The sequence below is a fragment of the Anoplophora glabripennis genome, unplaced genomic scaffold, assembly GCF_000390285.2.
Source record: "Anoplophora glabripennis isolate ALB-LARVAE unplaced genomic scaffold, Agla_2.0 scaffold2, whole genome shotgun sequence".
NCBI lineage: Eukaryota > Metazoa > Arthropoda > Insecta > Coleoptera > Cerambycidae > Anoplophora > Anoplophora glabripennis.
Genome location: NW_019416325.1, coordinates 1,692,115 through 1,709,320, shown reverse-complemented (window position 1 = coordinate 1,709,320; position 17,206 = coordinate 1,692,115). Strand labels below are relative to the sequence as shown.

At 30.3% G+C, this 17,206-nt stretch overlaps 1 protein-coding gene across 8 annotated transcripts; it reads right to left on the bottom strand.

Annotated features, from left to right (window-relative positions):
- Positions 1-1,711: 1,711 nt before the first annotated feature.
- LOC108916989 (amyloid-beta A4 precursor protein-binding family A member 2) lies at positions 1,712-17,136 on the bottom strand. Of its 8 annotated transcripts, none has more exons than XM_018723384.1 (18): positions 17,029-17,136; positions 15,830-16,071; positions 14,829-14,951; positions 13,627-14,278; positions 13,059-13,358; positions 12,746-12,971; positions 12,371-12,691; positions 12,121-12,304; positions 12,000-12,073; positions 11,865-11,944; positions 10,865-11,074; positions 9,883-9,919; positions 8,850-8,989; positions 5,412-5,417; positions 4,922-5,356; positions 4,538-4,870; positions 4,301-4,441; positions 1,712-4,164 (listed from the first exon to the last, which is right to left on the bottom strand). In XM_018723384.1, exons 2-18 carry the CDS (start codon positions 16,018-16,020, stop codon positions 4,093-4,095), a joined length of 3,525 nt encoding a protein of 1,174 aa, XP_018578900.1. In that variant the 5' UTR covers positions 16,021-16,071; positions 17,029-17,136; the 3' UTR covers positions 1,712-4,092. The 8 variants fall into 8 exon arrangements, with proteins under 8 accessions (XP_018578900.1, XP_018578901.1, XP_018578902.1 ...); XM_018723385.2 differs by lacking the exon at positions 17,029-17,136 and adding an exon at positions 16,462-16,694; XM_018723386.1 differs by lacking the exon at positions 5,412-5,417.
- Between the last annotated feature and the right edge of the window lie 70 nt (positions 17,137-17,206).

Genomic DNA, 17,206 nt, shown 5'->3' with positions numbered 1-17,206 from the left:
AAATTTAAATTTGAGCTATTTTAAAAAGAGGTGTTTTGCAAAGTGAAAAGGAAAAATAATTCTTATGTACCGAATGATTTTTATCATTAAATTTACACTTGCTGTATTTTATCTATGGATTTGCCATGTTCTTTACATTTCAAAACATACTAAGGATTTGTAGAAACAATAACCTCGTACCTATTTGTATTGTATTACAGTTCAAGGACTCCAAACAATTCAATTAAATATTTGTTTCCATTTTTCATGACATAAGTTGTAGAAACTGATAAGTTTAAATTAATATTAATAACGAAAACTGTTAATAATAAAAGATTATTCGGCAATCCAATTAAGCTACCTTTAACAACAAATGCTTTTTATATTCTAGAAGGTAATGAAAGCATAATTTTATGCTCAAGGTTGTGAAAGGAATTTAAGTTTTTTTATTTAAACCAACCAAACTAACTTTATATTGAGGTATCTTACGTAAACTATATCACTGAAATTGTTTTAATTACCTTAGATATTTCATAATAGGTTTCATGGTTAGTGGGGAAAACGCAGTGTCAGAACTACCATATAACAAGAGAGCAATGCGAGAAGGCCCATACCACTAGGAAATCCTCAACTTTATTTTTGATAGATTTTGTCGACAAATTAATTCAATGCTTTTAATTTTAATAAGTATATTACGCAAAAACCAACTAAAAATATTTCAATTTGCGGTTGTGGATGTGAGCATAAAAGATTTCACTTTTGCCAAAACCCAATGTAAAGCATTTGCATAGTTTTAAAAAAAAATTGAATATTTTGTATAAAGTAATTTGTTAAGAATAAGAAATCTTGGATCTAAAAATACTAGACAGCAAAATATGATTGGGTTAAACGTTAGTAGTGTATTGTGCAACTTAAAAATTGTCGGTTTTAGTTTTTTTTTGCAACAATAATTCCTAACTTATTTTGATATAATTCATAGGGGGAGTTAGGTATACCCTGTGAAACAAGCAAGAGAAACAATACAATAACTGTAAAGTGCAATTTAAATTTCTAGTGTAATCGTATATTTAGGCATTAAGTAGATATGAAATCAATGAAATGTGAAAATATATTAAGTGTACTTTTCTGGATTTTTCTGAAGTCTATCGTATGGTTTACATATCTGCGATCGAAAAATTTTGTACAGAAATACATTAAATACTTTTAATTAAAGATTCTTTTCGGCACTATCACAATCAAGTGCAAGTTAACATAAGCTTGTGTTTTAATTTTGGGTAAGTCATTAACGTGCCTGTGCCCTGGCAGCCTACAGGCTGCGGGTCTGCGAGTGCGCCCCTTTAAGGTTTGCGTCCCTGGCAGTCGCCTCCACAGCCAGCCATTAGCTATGTCGTATCAATCAGTGGGGGGAGACATGGTGGGTCACTATTTCTGAAAACCTCAGAACCTCGACGGCATTGGATATTCAGGAAATTCAATCAGTTTTCAATTTAGATGCGAAAAAAGGAAGATCTCTATGCCAATGATTTTTCTACAAAAACCATTTTAGTTACAGTCATACGAGTATTACTCATATGGTTACAATGTAAGTAAATATTTCTAATACGAAGTTTATACAGTAATGATTTTTTTCAACAATTTAATAAAAAATAATTGAATTCAACTGGACGTTGTGTAAAAGGCCCTAATTTTGAAGTTCTGCGATTAGAAAATTGGGAGAAAAGGAAACGACAAATATGCTTTGTAATTGTATTTTGTAAATATTTGTTACACATTAAGTTTTTATTATACAGACAAAAGGAATGGCTAAATACATGAGACAAATGAATTACTTAGTATTGGAACTGTTTTTGTAGGCATGATATGGTTAGATTAATTTTTAACAGGTTTTTGAAATGAAAAATATGATTATAATGACGCATTCCATTTAATAACATAAAAATTTAAAAATGATAAATATTATCTATGTTGTAACATACAAAGAGATATAAATAAAAACATTTACAACTAATTTAAAAAAATAAAGAGTATTTAAATAACTAAATTGTACAAATAAATAAAATATTCACATTTTTTATAACGGTTAATCAGACTCCATAATACACTTCATAGATTAGTGAATATACAAATTCAATACTCTTAATCTACAAATTAATTAATAAACATAAAATGTACAATTATTTAAAAGCTCATATCTATAAACTAAATCCTAGAAAAGTATTTGTTCATGATAAATATATAACATTTAAAGAAGACAAATAAACCCAAATTTTAAAAGGGCTGCGAGTAAAACCAAAACACAATCTTACGCATCTTATAAAAATAAAAAAATTTGACCATCGGTCACAAATTATTTGTTCTACTTTCAGATTTATAACGATCAATTTGGGCCAACTGTTTTTCATTTCATTTTTGTACTATGAAGTCTATTAATAATATATAATACAGTTATTTAAGGATTAATAACTTTTTTTTCAGAATCTTACCATAGCCCTACCATTCAATAATTAAAAATTGTACTTCAATTTGGACTAGGTTACTGTAAATCAATAATTAATATAAAAATATAGTACTCCCTGGATGACTCTATCTCTACAATAACATATGTCTTCCTACAATCGCAAAATGCTTTATGATCGAAGGAAAAACAATATCTACGAAATCATACTTTAAAAACTGATCAAAATCGCTGTAAGATATGCAGCAAAAAGATCAGTTCATTTATCACAAGGCTTTGTTGGATTTCATAATAATCTCATTAATTATGTGTATATTTATTCTAAAAATATATTTTGTTTCTACTTGTTGAATGGTATTACGATATGATAATATTCTGAAAAAATTTACTGATGTGGACATTAAAAACAGCAAAAAACTATTTTTACATCAGTACATTTTACGTAGAGAAGTTACAAAGATAAATCTTGCTCAATATAAATTATACATAAAAAAAACTATCAATGCTGACTAGAGTACTACAGTAATTTTGAGCCAGCATGTTGAAGGTTGGGTAAATGGAATATTTCTCTTTTTAAATTAATATACAGGGTACACTCAGCATAGTCTCTTTACAAGAACAACCTTAATATTTTATCCTCAAATCATTCTTTATCAAATTAATGCGATTTTACATAAAATTCCTTTCAAACATCTATACATTCTACAGCAACAAAACAAAATATATTTATTTACTTAGTTTTTCCATAAAAAGCACGGAAAGAATTTTGCATATTTGGATATCAGAAAATTTATATTTAATAATTTTTTAAAATTCTTTGCAACATTGTGGTCTATGTAGTTACGATGGAAATAGGTTACTGTTGATTTTATTTGAATTGTCATGGAAATAATGCATATTTTCTTTAGTAATATATGTGACATTTTTACTTTAATTATGAAAATATATGTATATGTAACAAAACTATTCATTATAGGTAAATAAAAGATTTTGACCATTAGTAATTTTATGTTAAATTCAAAAATTAAGTAGAATTTCCATATATAATAGCAAAATTTATTCTATTATTTTCATGGATTATTTGTGATCACGTATTTTTAGCAATGATATTAACACAAATTGAAAACAATATCTATTAAATAATCTAAAACTGTTAATCCCAGGTTAATAAAATTTCTAGTTACAAAGTAAGAAAGAAATCAAGTGTAACCTATTTCTTTGGTCTTCTTGTTATATCATGTTTAGTGTAATTTTTAGTAGATCACAGAATGAAATAAGAAGAAAATCATGGTCTTCCATCAAGTGAAACTAAATTTTTCATGCTCACAAACAATTTAATAAGTGACTAATTTGTTTAGTTGGGTTTATGAGAATGAAATATTCTTTTAAGCCAACCAACAGTCTTTGGTATGCTCACGTTCACAACAAATAAATAGATTATGCGACAAAGCAGAGATATGATCTATCACGAAAGCTCAGCGCAAAAGTTTTGTGCAGAGCGCAGTTCTTTGCTTGTATTGTCTTCAGTCTGTAGAACTTATACTAACAATAAAAAATATATTGATCTGCGACTCAAGCACGATCAAACTTAAAACAATTCCCAAGGACAGTCAATATCAACTACAAGTAGGCACTTTCGAACCTCGGTTAGATTTTACTTAGATGTACACTGGATTCTCTTGACCGGTTAGCAAACGAAACATGGAAGTCGGCATAGTTTTCATCAGTATCTAATAAAACAAATAGATACATTTACCTCTAAAGGCAAAAAAATCTCTAACGAATATAATGAAACAATTATTTCTATGTATTCTACAGGGTATACAAATAAGATATTTACTAATAAATATTAAAATTTATACTCACTTCACCTACAGAAGTGGCAAGTAAATTCACGATTTTCTCATGAGGTACAGCTACTACACTTTGGTTATTTATTTCAATTATTCTATGCCCCACTCTAACGCCACCACGTTCTGCTATACCTCCTCTTAACAAACTGCATATCTAGAAATATCAGATATTTTTAAAAAATAATATAGATTTTAAAAAGAAAACTTTTCAGTTATTTTTTTAAGCTGCGTTATAATTTTCTTTACTCACCACTCCATTCTGCACACTGAACCCAAGTTGATATTTAGTATCAGGCCTCTTGATTTTGACTTCAACAACAGGAGCACATGGTACAACAGTTAATTTAACTACAGTTTGATTCTTGGAATTCTTTATATAAGTTTGACATGTTGATAGTGGAAGGCCAACTAAACTAACACCGTTTATAGCAATTATTTGATCACCAATGTTTAGTTGACCACATCGAGCTGCTGCGCCACTTGGTGCTAAATTGGCTATAACGACAGTTGGTAACATTGATCCCCACCCGGATTCTACTATAACAACACCCAAAATCTCTCCTTTAGCTTTTGGTACCACCACCTAAAAGTATCACAATAATAATAATAATAAAATATATTACATAGCTCTTACTTCTTTCTGCATTTCTTTTTTAGCGAACATCTGCAGCTCATCTCCAAATATTTCCTGCGAGTTTAAAACTTCTTGATAGTCCATTTCCTTGACAAAACTGTGGTCTTCTATTCCATTCGCCTTCAGAAACTCCATGTATGCCACCTGAAATGCTTGACCTATAGACTGAGCTATGAACTGAGCTTCTTCACTTTCAAAAACATGACAGATCATTTTCGGAGTCCTGTTTATCTTAGGAGCGTCTTCCATTTCATGGGGCACAAATCTTCTTCTAGCCATAAGGACAACTAAGTCACCAATATCCGCAATGTATGAAATCGTTCGTAAGGCATGATCCATCATTATTTCCTTTAAATCTGTATTGAGAACCATGATTTTTTCGGTCGATATGAACAGATCAACTTCTGTGCTTGGTTGGCTTTCTCCATCCGGGGCCTAACAACAATACAGAATAGAGACAGGCTCGTTTTTTACTAATATATTTGCTTACCAAAGCCTATGTCCAAAGAAGACGCAATGAAAAAAATGATATTGTTAGTATATTAGTTAACATTTATTATATGAATGGATGATAATGTATAGAGAAAGTCAAGCTGTTCCTTATATACACCAGCATTAAGTTACCACAACCCGTCCGTACTACAAAATGGTTTACTAGTGTGAAATGAATGATTAACGTAACTCAGAAAATTTAATGTCGTAGCAGGTTTATTACAATAATGAGGAAAAACAAGATGATGTGATAAAGCTGCATAGGGAAAATTTATATCTCACAAATTATATAAACATATATCACTAAAGCACAAGCAAGAGAAAATAATAATCAGTGACTTTTTAAAAAGTGTATATATATTGTCAATTTTTTTATAATTCACTTAATATTTACACTGTAAATTTTCTTTCAGAAATAAGTGCGATATTTTTTTTAAATTACTTTGCAACTATTAGTAACAATTACTACTGAAACAAAACATGCCTGGTTTTAACGAAAAATGCACGAAATAAGTTTATATGTATTGGCGGGTTTATAAAAAAGTCTTAGCCCTAACTTAGCCTTAAGGCCAAATTTCACTGAGGGTGGTCCAGCCAGACTGGCGTAGTCAGGCGGATCCAAAATGTAGTATAACAAATCGCCAGCGCGATTGTAGGTAGCCAGCCTGGCAGGACCAGCCTCAGTGAAATGCGGCCTATAGCCTTTACCCTAAAAATTTAAGCGTATAGAATTCAGCGTGCCGGTTTATAATAATCCTAATCTAGTCTTAATCATTAGGTGGACTAGGAAGTTAGGACTATGATCTTTTTATACATTCATCATATAATTGTACAGGTAATTTTATTTTATCACTACGGTCATTAAGGAATAAAATATGGGCCAGTGTCTATAGTTTTTAACTAATAATAGGTAACTGTACTAATCAATTCATACAGGAAGTGCATAGTTAATGTTACGATTTAATTGATTGATACAAAAAATATTGACGTTTCCAATTCGAGTACAATACACACTTCCTGCTCACTGAGAATCCCAGGGAACATTCTGAAGATATTAAAACACAGTCATGTAAAAGAAGGGATTTAAAAAATTAAGACAGACCTTAATTTTTGTTACAGCTACTTCTACCATATTTTTCTTGAGCCGTTTTCGTCGTTTCCTACCCCCTTCCTCATCCACCTCAACAGAACCAAGGAAATGAAGACGAAAAACTGTTCCAGCAGACCCAACACCAAAGGGGTTTTCGTTGAAATGCGGTGATCCCTCTGTAACTACTTTTCAATCATTGCATTTGCTTATACAAAATATACCCATCAAACTACGATAATTTAAAAAATATCCTTCAATTGTTCGGAATACGTTATGTAACATGTGATGATGATTTTATAAATTCCCTGAAACTATTAACTTCTTTATCAATGTCCATTCTTTTACAAAAAATTGAAAATAATAAAGTTTCCTACAAAAATTACTTTGTATAGAATTTACAAATAGTTGAACATAGTGAAAATATATAAAATCAGCACTGTCTTTACATATTTTAATTCACTCTCTACCATTACTGCAAATTAAAAACACTAATTATTATATTAATTATTCCTCCTCTGTACAGGAAAAAAATCAAACAAAAAGCAATATGTAGAATCAAATTAAAGAATATTGTAGTTTGATGTTGCGTGAAAAAATAATGCAATGTTTGAAAAGCTCACCGCTTGTATGTGGTTGTACAGTATTTTCAGCAATCGAATCTAGTTCCGCACCCATTTGGGACTCGTCGTCAAGGCTACCACTTTCGGGACTGCTCGGGGCATATTGTTGCCCGTAGCTTTGAATCATCTGGTTGGATACCTCCTACAAGTTTACCCTTGTCACACTACCAACGTTTCTATTGCATCCGATATCTACTCTAATTGTCACATCTAGTAGTACAACATTGAAAGGAAAACTGTACTATTACGCACAATTCGCGGCGTAACAATTGCTGTGCATAATTTCTATGTACAATTTAAAGAACATCCAAAGCAATGGACAGAAAGGGAGTGCGACATAGTGAAGTCCAGGTAAAACATGTAACAGGCAACCAACCAAATAGAGCACATAAAGCGTGCACCAAAGGGGCATTGCCGTTTCAAAGTGGGGAAGGGGGTACAACGTACAGAATATCATGTCCAATTTATTTAAAAAAAAAACACTCAGTCTTTAGAAATATTCAAAGTTGGGGTTAAATTATCCGTGCCACTAGTCTAAAGACATGCTTGTTCATGCCTTTTTAAATTTCTAGATTAAAACCAAAATGCTTCATTTTTAATTATATAACATCAAATGGACAAGGTTCCACATGCTTTTTTAGTACATACAAACAGTTTTATTAATTTTTTTGCATCAATCGACAAGGATATGAAACAAGTTCAAAGCTTCTGTATATTGTTTACGGTTGTGTTAAACTAATATCTTGAACAGTAGCGTATACAGACCCCAAAAAGTGAAGGCAGCCTTCCCCAGTAAATTAAAATTTTAGGTAAAATTAAATCTAATAAATTTCACATCTGGTAGAATTAAGCTCCCCAATCTCCCCTTGTATATGCCACTGGTCTTAAAATTCTGATTAAATATGTTTAAAATTATTTTTAAGGCATTGTTAGGTCCAGACTGTGAACATTTCAAAGCAATATGTAATAGATGTTTAGAGCAAATTATACGGAAATATAATTCTCATTGTTTAATTTTATCTAAAACAGTAACAGTAACAGAACTACAGTGGTATATTAGTTTTTAAAGAATGTTTGCAAGACATCAAGAAACAACAATTCCCTAATACTCAACACTGTTTCTGTTCTAAATTTGTGGAAGCACAAGACTTATACCTTTCTCGAAAGATATAAATTTGAACTACTAGCTAAAATTAATTAGTGGGCTATCTATTCCATAAGATATTTTACCAACATTTATAAAGTGAAAAATTTATGTACAATTATAACAGTCCATACATATTTTTTTTAATAGCGTAATATAATATTTCATTGTGTAGTAATTTTATCGGTTGTTTAGATAATTAAATACACACACAGGATATTTTGCACATGGATTTAACAAACAATAACAATAAAAACAATGATTAAAAAAAATACAAAAAAATGCATGAGTACAAAAAAAAATAACAGTTGTGTACTATTTTTAAGTATTAAATTTTTTTAAGGGAGATAATTTTTTAATTTCTAGCATACTTTCTTGGTCACTACTGTAAAGATAAAAGAAAAAAAGAGAGAGAAGGATTAAAAACAACTTTTGAACCCAAATACAGATAAAAACAAAAATATTTTTCTTTGACTATGTTCATTTAAAAGTTTTGAAAAAATAAAACGTGTACTTTTCAGGTAGGTAGTCAAATCAGTGCTCACAATTAAAAGTATTTATGAATATATACACATGCATTACCTTAATTCTGGAGACAGCTTCTTCAGCTTGCATCATCCTAGTGGTTTTCGTGGGCTGACCTTCGCACACTAGTTGTGTTGATCCTAAATATCGTGCTCGGAATAGCACTCCTTCTATTAATACTGAACGTTGTATAACATCTGCAAAGAAAGAAGGAAATTTTAGTGGAAAACTTTACCCATTGGCACCACTTAATGTTTTAAGACTACTGAGAATGAAACTGAGCGAATTTTGAACCAAATCAATACAAATCCATAATTGCACAAAAATATAATGCAGCTCTATAACCCTCTACCAATTATTAAAATTATACAAGGTGTCCTAAAATTAACTTATAGTCCTGAATCAGTTGTCGAAAAAAATGAAGAAAATGAAGAAAAAAAAAGTCTGACTACATTGAAGATCACTAATGAAACTATAATCCATTATATCCGATAGGTAAAACAATCAATATTTATCAAAATGTTCTAAAAATATGTTGAATTAAACATTTAAAATTTTTTAATTATATAAAGGCATATCCTTCAGAGGCATTTTTAGCTGAAGTTTATCAAAATATTTTCCTTTGTGATTTTGGGACACCTTGTACAAATATTACTACAATTTTACAAACAAAAATATTACTACTGAACATACAGGGTGATCTTAATTGTTGGAAATGTCAAAATTTTCAAGGAGTTTCGTTAATTTGTGTAATTTTAAATGCCACAATATGAAGTCTTTTTTCAAGAAGTTTCACAGTGTATACACAAATATAATGGTATATTCACACTGTGCAAGTCAGCAAAAAAAAGCTTAATTTTGGAACATCCTGTATAATATTTACATTTGCAATTTTAATAATTTTTATTTTTAGGATGTATAGATTTGGAGAATGGGATTGACGAAATGTATGAGGTAAGATGTTTTAGTTTAAAATCCCTTTAATATCACGATTGGACTTACCATAAAATTCCAAATGCATTGCAAGTTAAATAAAGTAGTTATTTGTACAGAAAATGATAAAAAAAAAAAAGTAAAAACCGTCACTTACCTTCCTTGTTTCTCCCTTTCTTTTTATTGTCTTTATCCTGCAAATAAAGATGTGTTTAAAGTTAGATATCTTGTGGTAGGTTACCATTGATAGATATGTGATTAATGTTAACGGGAAATGCTTATATACATGTTCCGAAGCTTCTAAATTTTAATGTTTCATTCTGGTATGTGTGGAGTTATGTTTGTTGTTTGTTTTGTTCTGTTGTTCACTAGGCTGGGTACTAAACATAATCAATTTCCTTGAATCAATGCATGAGTTTAAGAAAAAATTTTGTGTAATTAATGTTTCATTTAAGTAAAAAACAGAGCATTTTACATTTTTTCTTAAACTTCGTAAAATCAACAACACAACTAAACAGAACCTATTTACAAAGAGAAAATTGCTATTACTTTACCCCTTTTAATGGCCATTATTGAATTAAGTGCATATTATGTGTTATAAAATTGGAAGTGCAATTTTGTACAAGCTTTGTTAATATATTTAGGAATTTATTGAAGTTGGAACAACAAAAACCCATTTTTTATTGATACATGGATAATACAGAACCCTATAGTGTACTTCACAATAAAACATGTTTTTCATAAATTCCTAAATAATAAATCATGTTGTAAGACATTTATTTCTGATATATTCAATTTTTTATACAGATACATATCAGATTACTGTATATAACCATCCAAAATAAATGCCACATCATATAGTAATACTACTGTTAATGTATTAATTAATTATGAAGTTAGTGAGACAGAAAAATAATATTTATTGTATACCCAGACTAGTTTACATAGTATCATGGGACTTTTTAGCAAACCTCATGCAACTCTTATGATCTAGTTTCTTAGTCTAATAAAACTACAAGATAAAATCAGGGATAGTAACTCGGAATTGTTAGTATGAATTACTCAGTGTTAAAAGAAACAAATGTAAGCCGTAGTATATCTAATCTAAAAGAGTTCTATTTGCATGCGCAGTCTCACACCTTTTTCATTTTATTTGAAGATACTGATCCCTTTTGGCTTTGAGGCGATTGGCTTTTGTCAGAGACAGCTGTTGGGGAAGGGGGTTCAGAAATTTGAGTTTCAGATGGGACTAAGGGTAGGGTACCTTCGTCCATTGTGTTTAGAATATGTTTAGGGTTTGACAGGCTTATTGGAGGCATTATTGTCCGACTTTTAGGTTTTCTCCAAACCTAGTAATATAAATAAACAGGTTAAGGAACATGCTTTGGATAGTCTTCATTTTGAGCCAGTCTAGTAAGCTCTTTTTTATCTACTTCAGAAATTATTCAACACAATTTTAGACCTATTTGAAAAACACAACAAATAATATGCGACATCTGCTTTATACGAAAATAAATATTTACTTTATTTTAAACATTTACCCTCCAATTTCAAGACCAAAACCTACTACGTTCTTATTGTGCTGTTTACAATTTTGTCTTCATTTTAAAATGCAGTAGAATTAACAACTGGATAACGTTTATGAAAAAGGAATCATATTCCAAATAGTCACTAGATTGGATTTCTTTTACACAAAATAAATTAGATCCTCCTTCATGGAATGATCAGCTATTTAAGTACACTTGCTTGGTTCCTTTTCAATAAACATTTCCCAACTACATGTAAAAAGACATTAAGTAAACTCCAAATGCATCATTTATATTATTAAAATAGTCAAGTACTTTATTTCAACAACATATCTACTAAGATTGCTGCAGTCAGCACATCACAAGGTCAATTTGAGTTATTTAAGTTAGAAATTTATATATTTTTTATTATTTTATATGTTCATAACGTATTATAATATTAATAGTGGCATATAATTCCAAATACATATTACTTGTTGTGGAAAGAGATGTTATGAGCAATGGATTATTATAAAAAAAAATTATACTAGAAAAATTAGATAATTAAGTTGCTGAAATAAGTTAACCAAAGAACTTTACTAAAATTTATTATACCCAAAATAAAAGTACTTACCTTATCATCATAAAATCCTTGATCATCAGTTCTCTGTTGCCCCAAAAGTCGATCTGTTTCTAAATCTGTGTCGTTTTCCTCTGAAAGAAATAACAATTGTAGCAAATTTGTCAAGGCCACTAAAAACTGTTTTACCTTCTTCTCCTCCACTGTTAACCTTCCTTTCAGAATCACCACTTGCAGTTGACATGCCCCTTTGCCTGAAATGACTGTTATCAATATAAAATCAACCACTTTCTTATATTGCTTAATTTACCTGGGCACCCAAATGGGGCTAGCTGCATTTTCTTCAGAATCTTCTTCGGGATGGCGCTGTAAAGGTAGAGTTTTAGTTCTTTGCAATGTCAAACGAATATCTTTTATAGCTGCTTCAACATCGCTAGATTTTTCTCCCTGCATTAAACGATGTGGGGCTGGAGCTGGAGGTGGAGGTGTTTTCTCTAATAAAAAAAAATAATAAAAATTGTAATTGAAAAATACTACATATTCCAAAATGAGGTATTTACCAAGAGAGTCAGTTTGCGACATTACCATCGGTTCTTCAAAATTATTAACACAACCATTAATATCTACAGGAGAAGCATTATGACATTCACTCTTAGGCGACAAACCATTTTCACTAGGTTTATTACTTGTCTGATTAGGTTTGCAGATGCCTTGATTGATTTCTCTTTCAATTTCAGTTATCTGACGTTTCATCAACATAACTGTTGGATTATTGTTGTCAGTGTCACTAGCATGTCCCGATGATAATCCATCTTCTAAGACAGGCATACTGGAGTATAAACGTAAAGAGTCACTAGGAATAGCAATGTCTGTATTTGATCCTAGAACATTTCAATTTGGAACTGGATTTTGTTTTTGGTAGCGGATTAACATACCTAAGAGACCCCCTGAAGGCCCCATATCATTTTCCATTAACATTAATGATACTTCGCTGTCCAAATCTCCACAATTAGAATCACAATCCGTTGTTTCAGGAGAAAGGGTGAAATTTCTGCTATGGCCTACTTGGAGACCTACTTCAGTTTCTCCTAAATCCCCGCTAGACCCTGTACCAATAGACAGGTCTAAAAAATTGTTCTCGTGCTCTGTAATATCGTGATCCTAAAAAAAACATCCATAAATTGGCAATATTACGCCATTATTTAAAATTTAATTTAATGCTATTTTAGTAATATACCCTTGTCTTACCTGTATATTAGGAATATTAGTGTTATTCAAACATTTTCTAGGAGAATCTATTCTCATGCAAAATTCATTTTCCCCTGGTAGATTTTTCGCTAATCTTTGTCCAACGTATGAATTGCCTGAGTCGCTAGCCTGTCGTCGCAGTTCATATTCTAAATCTTGGAATTCCACTTCTAATCGATTTTCTTCTTCCGGTGGAGGACATTTGAAGAATTCTTCCAACACCTTTCGAGTTTCAGAAAATTCGTATAAGTAGTCAAATGTTGATGAAGTTGTATTTGGTGGAGGTGATGAGGAATTTTTCTAAAAATGAAACCATTTTTTAAATCTTCGAATACCAGTTATACGCTTCACTATATTTTATAGGAACACAGTAATAAACTTTATCACAAACAATGTATGTAAACTGAAGTCTGATAAATGATGTAATGTATATTAATTTATTATAGTTTATTATCATTATGTTGAAAAATGTTCTCATTTTTTTCAATTAATACATTTTATTGTTAAATAAAGGGTAAAGAATTAAAACAAGTTTAATTTAAATTAGTGTAAAACTGATGGTACTTACGTTAAATGAATTATTCTCAATATTTAAGTTGCTGTCATTATCAACAGGACTAGGCGTGCTAACAACTCTTTGTGGAAAACCGGGTCTAGGTGGATAAACACTGGGAGAAGCTAATAAGCTTTGTGCACTAGGAAGCTGAGGGTGAGAGCAATTATTTTCCATATGCCTTTGTCCATAACGTCTAGGTGAACCCTCATAAACAGCTATTGGCAAATTCCCTATAACCTTGGTAACTTTTTCACTATCTGTATCACTGGAATTAAAAATTTTTGTGGCAGTGTGATTTGAGTGTTCGTCTTCAATTCTTTTGGATTCTTCTGTCTGCCAATTTTCTCCAATATCATCAAAGACGACCACTTCTCCAGGAAATGTCATGTTTATGGGACTAGATTTTTCGACAGAGCTTTCTTCGCTTTGTTTTTCGTGAGCCACTGAACATACTTCAGATGAAAATACTGTCTCGGTATAATCTCGGGAATTTCGAAGCTTTTTGGCCTCGCTGCGACCCCGGAGTTCCCATACACCCTGTCTCATTGGGGATTTTTGACCCTTTTTCTCGCCATCTTCGTTTGCCAGTGAATTTCGAGACTTTCTTAGAGCTTTACTTCGGCTTTGAGAATAGATTTCTCTGCCTCCTGCGATTTCTATAATCCTGAATCAGACATGTGAACAATTATTATGGCTGATGAAGAATACACATTTAAATAAATATTGAAAACAAGAATAGTTTTTACAGACAAATAATGAATTTGTATTTACATTTGTTTCTAATACATTCATATTAGAAACAAAAAAATTGAGAGGAATTTATAAATATATTATACAGTTACTAATTACTTGTCCATTCAAAAATGAAAAATAGAAACGAAAACAACCAGTTATATCAAAAAACTTTATTTTTTGTATTAAATATTGAATTTTTAATTTTTTTAAATAAAACTAAAATTCAACAAACAAAAAATTGTTAAGATTTAAAGGCATGTTATTTAAATATGGCAATATGCGTGCAAAACAAATGGTAACTGGTGTTCGCTGAAATGGTGTCATGCAAACCTGAATAAAAATAAAATTTGAATATATACTGGAATCTGGTGTTCAAATGACAATAATGACACAGTCATGCATACATTTTTACAAAAAATAATAAAAACAATCATATGCGAGTGAAAATCCTATGTGTGATGATTTCTTGTTGAAAATACCTAGAATCTCGTAATTTGTAAGTCCCGGACGAATGTTTATGTTCGATAATATCGTCATCATCTGTAGAGTGTAGCTGACTTATATTATCTCTACTAACATTGCAGGAACTATCAGCTATCCATCTAATAAACCAAAGTAATATTACCATCAAAAAATTATATAAATATATTCAAATATTTACAAATACACAGGCTGTACATATTTCAAGCAAAAGTTTACAGCCTAGAATGTTATCTAAGCAAAGCAAAAGTTTTAAAATAGCTTATAATAATTTTTAAAAAAAGAGACAAAAATTGCAGTAATGGGGAATTTCAGTTTTTCTTATTAAATGCGCTCAGATGAGTAAAAAAATCAATAGGCTGTATAATGATACAATGTTTGACCTCAATAGGAATTTTTACATGATCTCATAAGTAGATGTTATTTATAATAATGCTGCATGGTTAGTAAGACATGACTGATACTCAATTCACTTGAAATATATCTGCAAAGACATGTACATACAGGGTGAAGCAATCAAGTATTTACATTTTATAAAATAATGACAATTATTGCAAATAAACTGATTAACACTTTGCACAGCAACAGTAAGCAAAAGTTATAAATATAAATTAAATAGAAAGTCAATAATTAATTTAGATAAAACTATTTGGGAATTAACTTTTAAATTATAACACATGTAAACATTTTATTAACTGGTATTTACAGCTATATGAAATAATTTTTTGTTTAATTTTTATAACTCGGTAAATACTCCTTTGTCAAAAATTGTATAATAATTAAACAGTATGAATTGCAAAAGAAAACACATGAAATGAAAAAACGTTTGTTTTTTGTTCACATAAAAGAATACGTTCTATATATAAAATAGAAAAATTGTATTTTATATTAGAAATATACAATCATACAACGATAATATGCATGGATCACCCCATATGTAGAATTTTTCAAATGAAGGCACTTATATTTAAATAATGAATATGTTATTTAAAAAAGTTACCTATCATTTTCACTGTCGATATTCATGACAGTATTTGTTGTATTATCAACACATTCATGGTCTCTCCCCGAGGCAATAATAGGATTTAAATTAATGTCGCTTCTTGGTCTGCACTTGGGAAAAAGTTTACTTATTTGCTCTGTATTTTCACTAACATCGATATTATCTAATGCCAAAGTCAAACTGGTCATTTCTATATATAATTTATAAATATAACTTCCATAATAAACTTCTTGTGAAACCTACGACAATTTTATTTGTTATTTAGACGTATTTTATGAAAAAGGTTATATTGGAAGTGTGAATACTTGTAGAATACTAATAGGCATATGAATCATCACACTGAAGTGTTGAATTAGTTCCTTTTAACAAAACACTTAGAAAAAGAATTACCTTACCGAATCAGAATAGTGAGAGCACTACTTAATGAAATAAATTACTGGAGGCGAAATTGAATAGCTAATTATAATCACTCACACTGTATAACAATTATTATATTCTATAACAAGAATCAATAGTCAGAAAACACCAGGAACCATTTTTATAAAGAAAACTATAAGTATTAATGTGAAGTCTTAAAAACGAATCATACACCAATTATGTTAAAGTGTTAATTAGTAACTAATATTTACATGCCGTCACTTCTTGCTGTGGTTAATATCAAAAACACAATTTTCTAACAACCGCCAGACAATCGTTTCGGCCCAAAATCAATATTTAAAGAGGCGGCGCACACACTATCACAGTTCGCCAACCTTTTCCCAAATTCTTAGAAATCTCAATTGATTGTGACAACTAATATTTTTCTAAATGCATAGTCACTGAACTTTTTAAGCGCACTCTAATTTATAATTTCCTAATTTTGAACGAAATACGACGCCATGCGCCGATTTTCGCGACGTCGCATTATGTTTAGTCAATGGCAAAATATTGAACGCATGTGTAGTTTATATTAAATCAGGTGATGTTGCCACAATTTTATAGAAGCAAGCCGAACAGACTTCGTTATAAAAAAAATCAGTACATCTTTAATCAAACCTGTTATTAATAACTTCTTATAAATAAACATCATGTTAATTTATACCTATATTAGGAATATGGATAAAAATTTGTATATTCATCATACGACAGTGGTGATCTCAGTATTGCACGCCACTGTTTGACAGTTAGGTTATAAATTAAAAGTGATCTAAAATTACCTTATATTTTAAAGAAGTTTTTAACTACTTATTCTGTTTGTTAACTCGATATTTAACATTTACGGATATTTATTTCAATTGTTTACAGAGTAAATGTCATCAAGGAAGTGACAGACAGATATCAACCGTTGAGTAATCCTACCAACTGCTGAATTTACTGAATTTAGTAAAACAATTT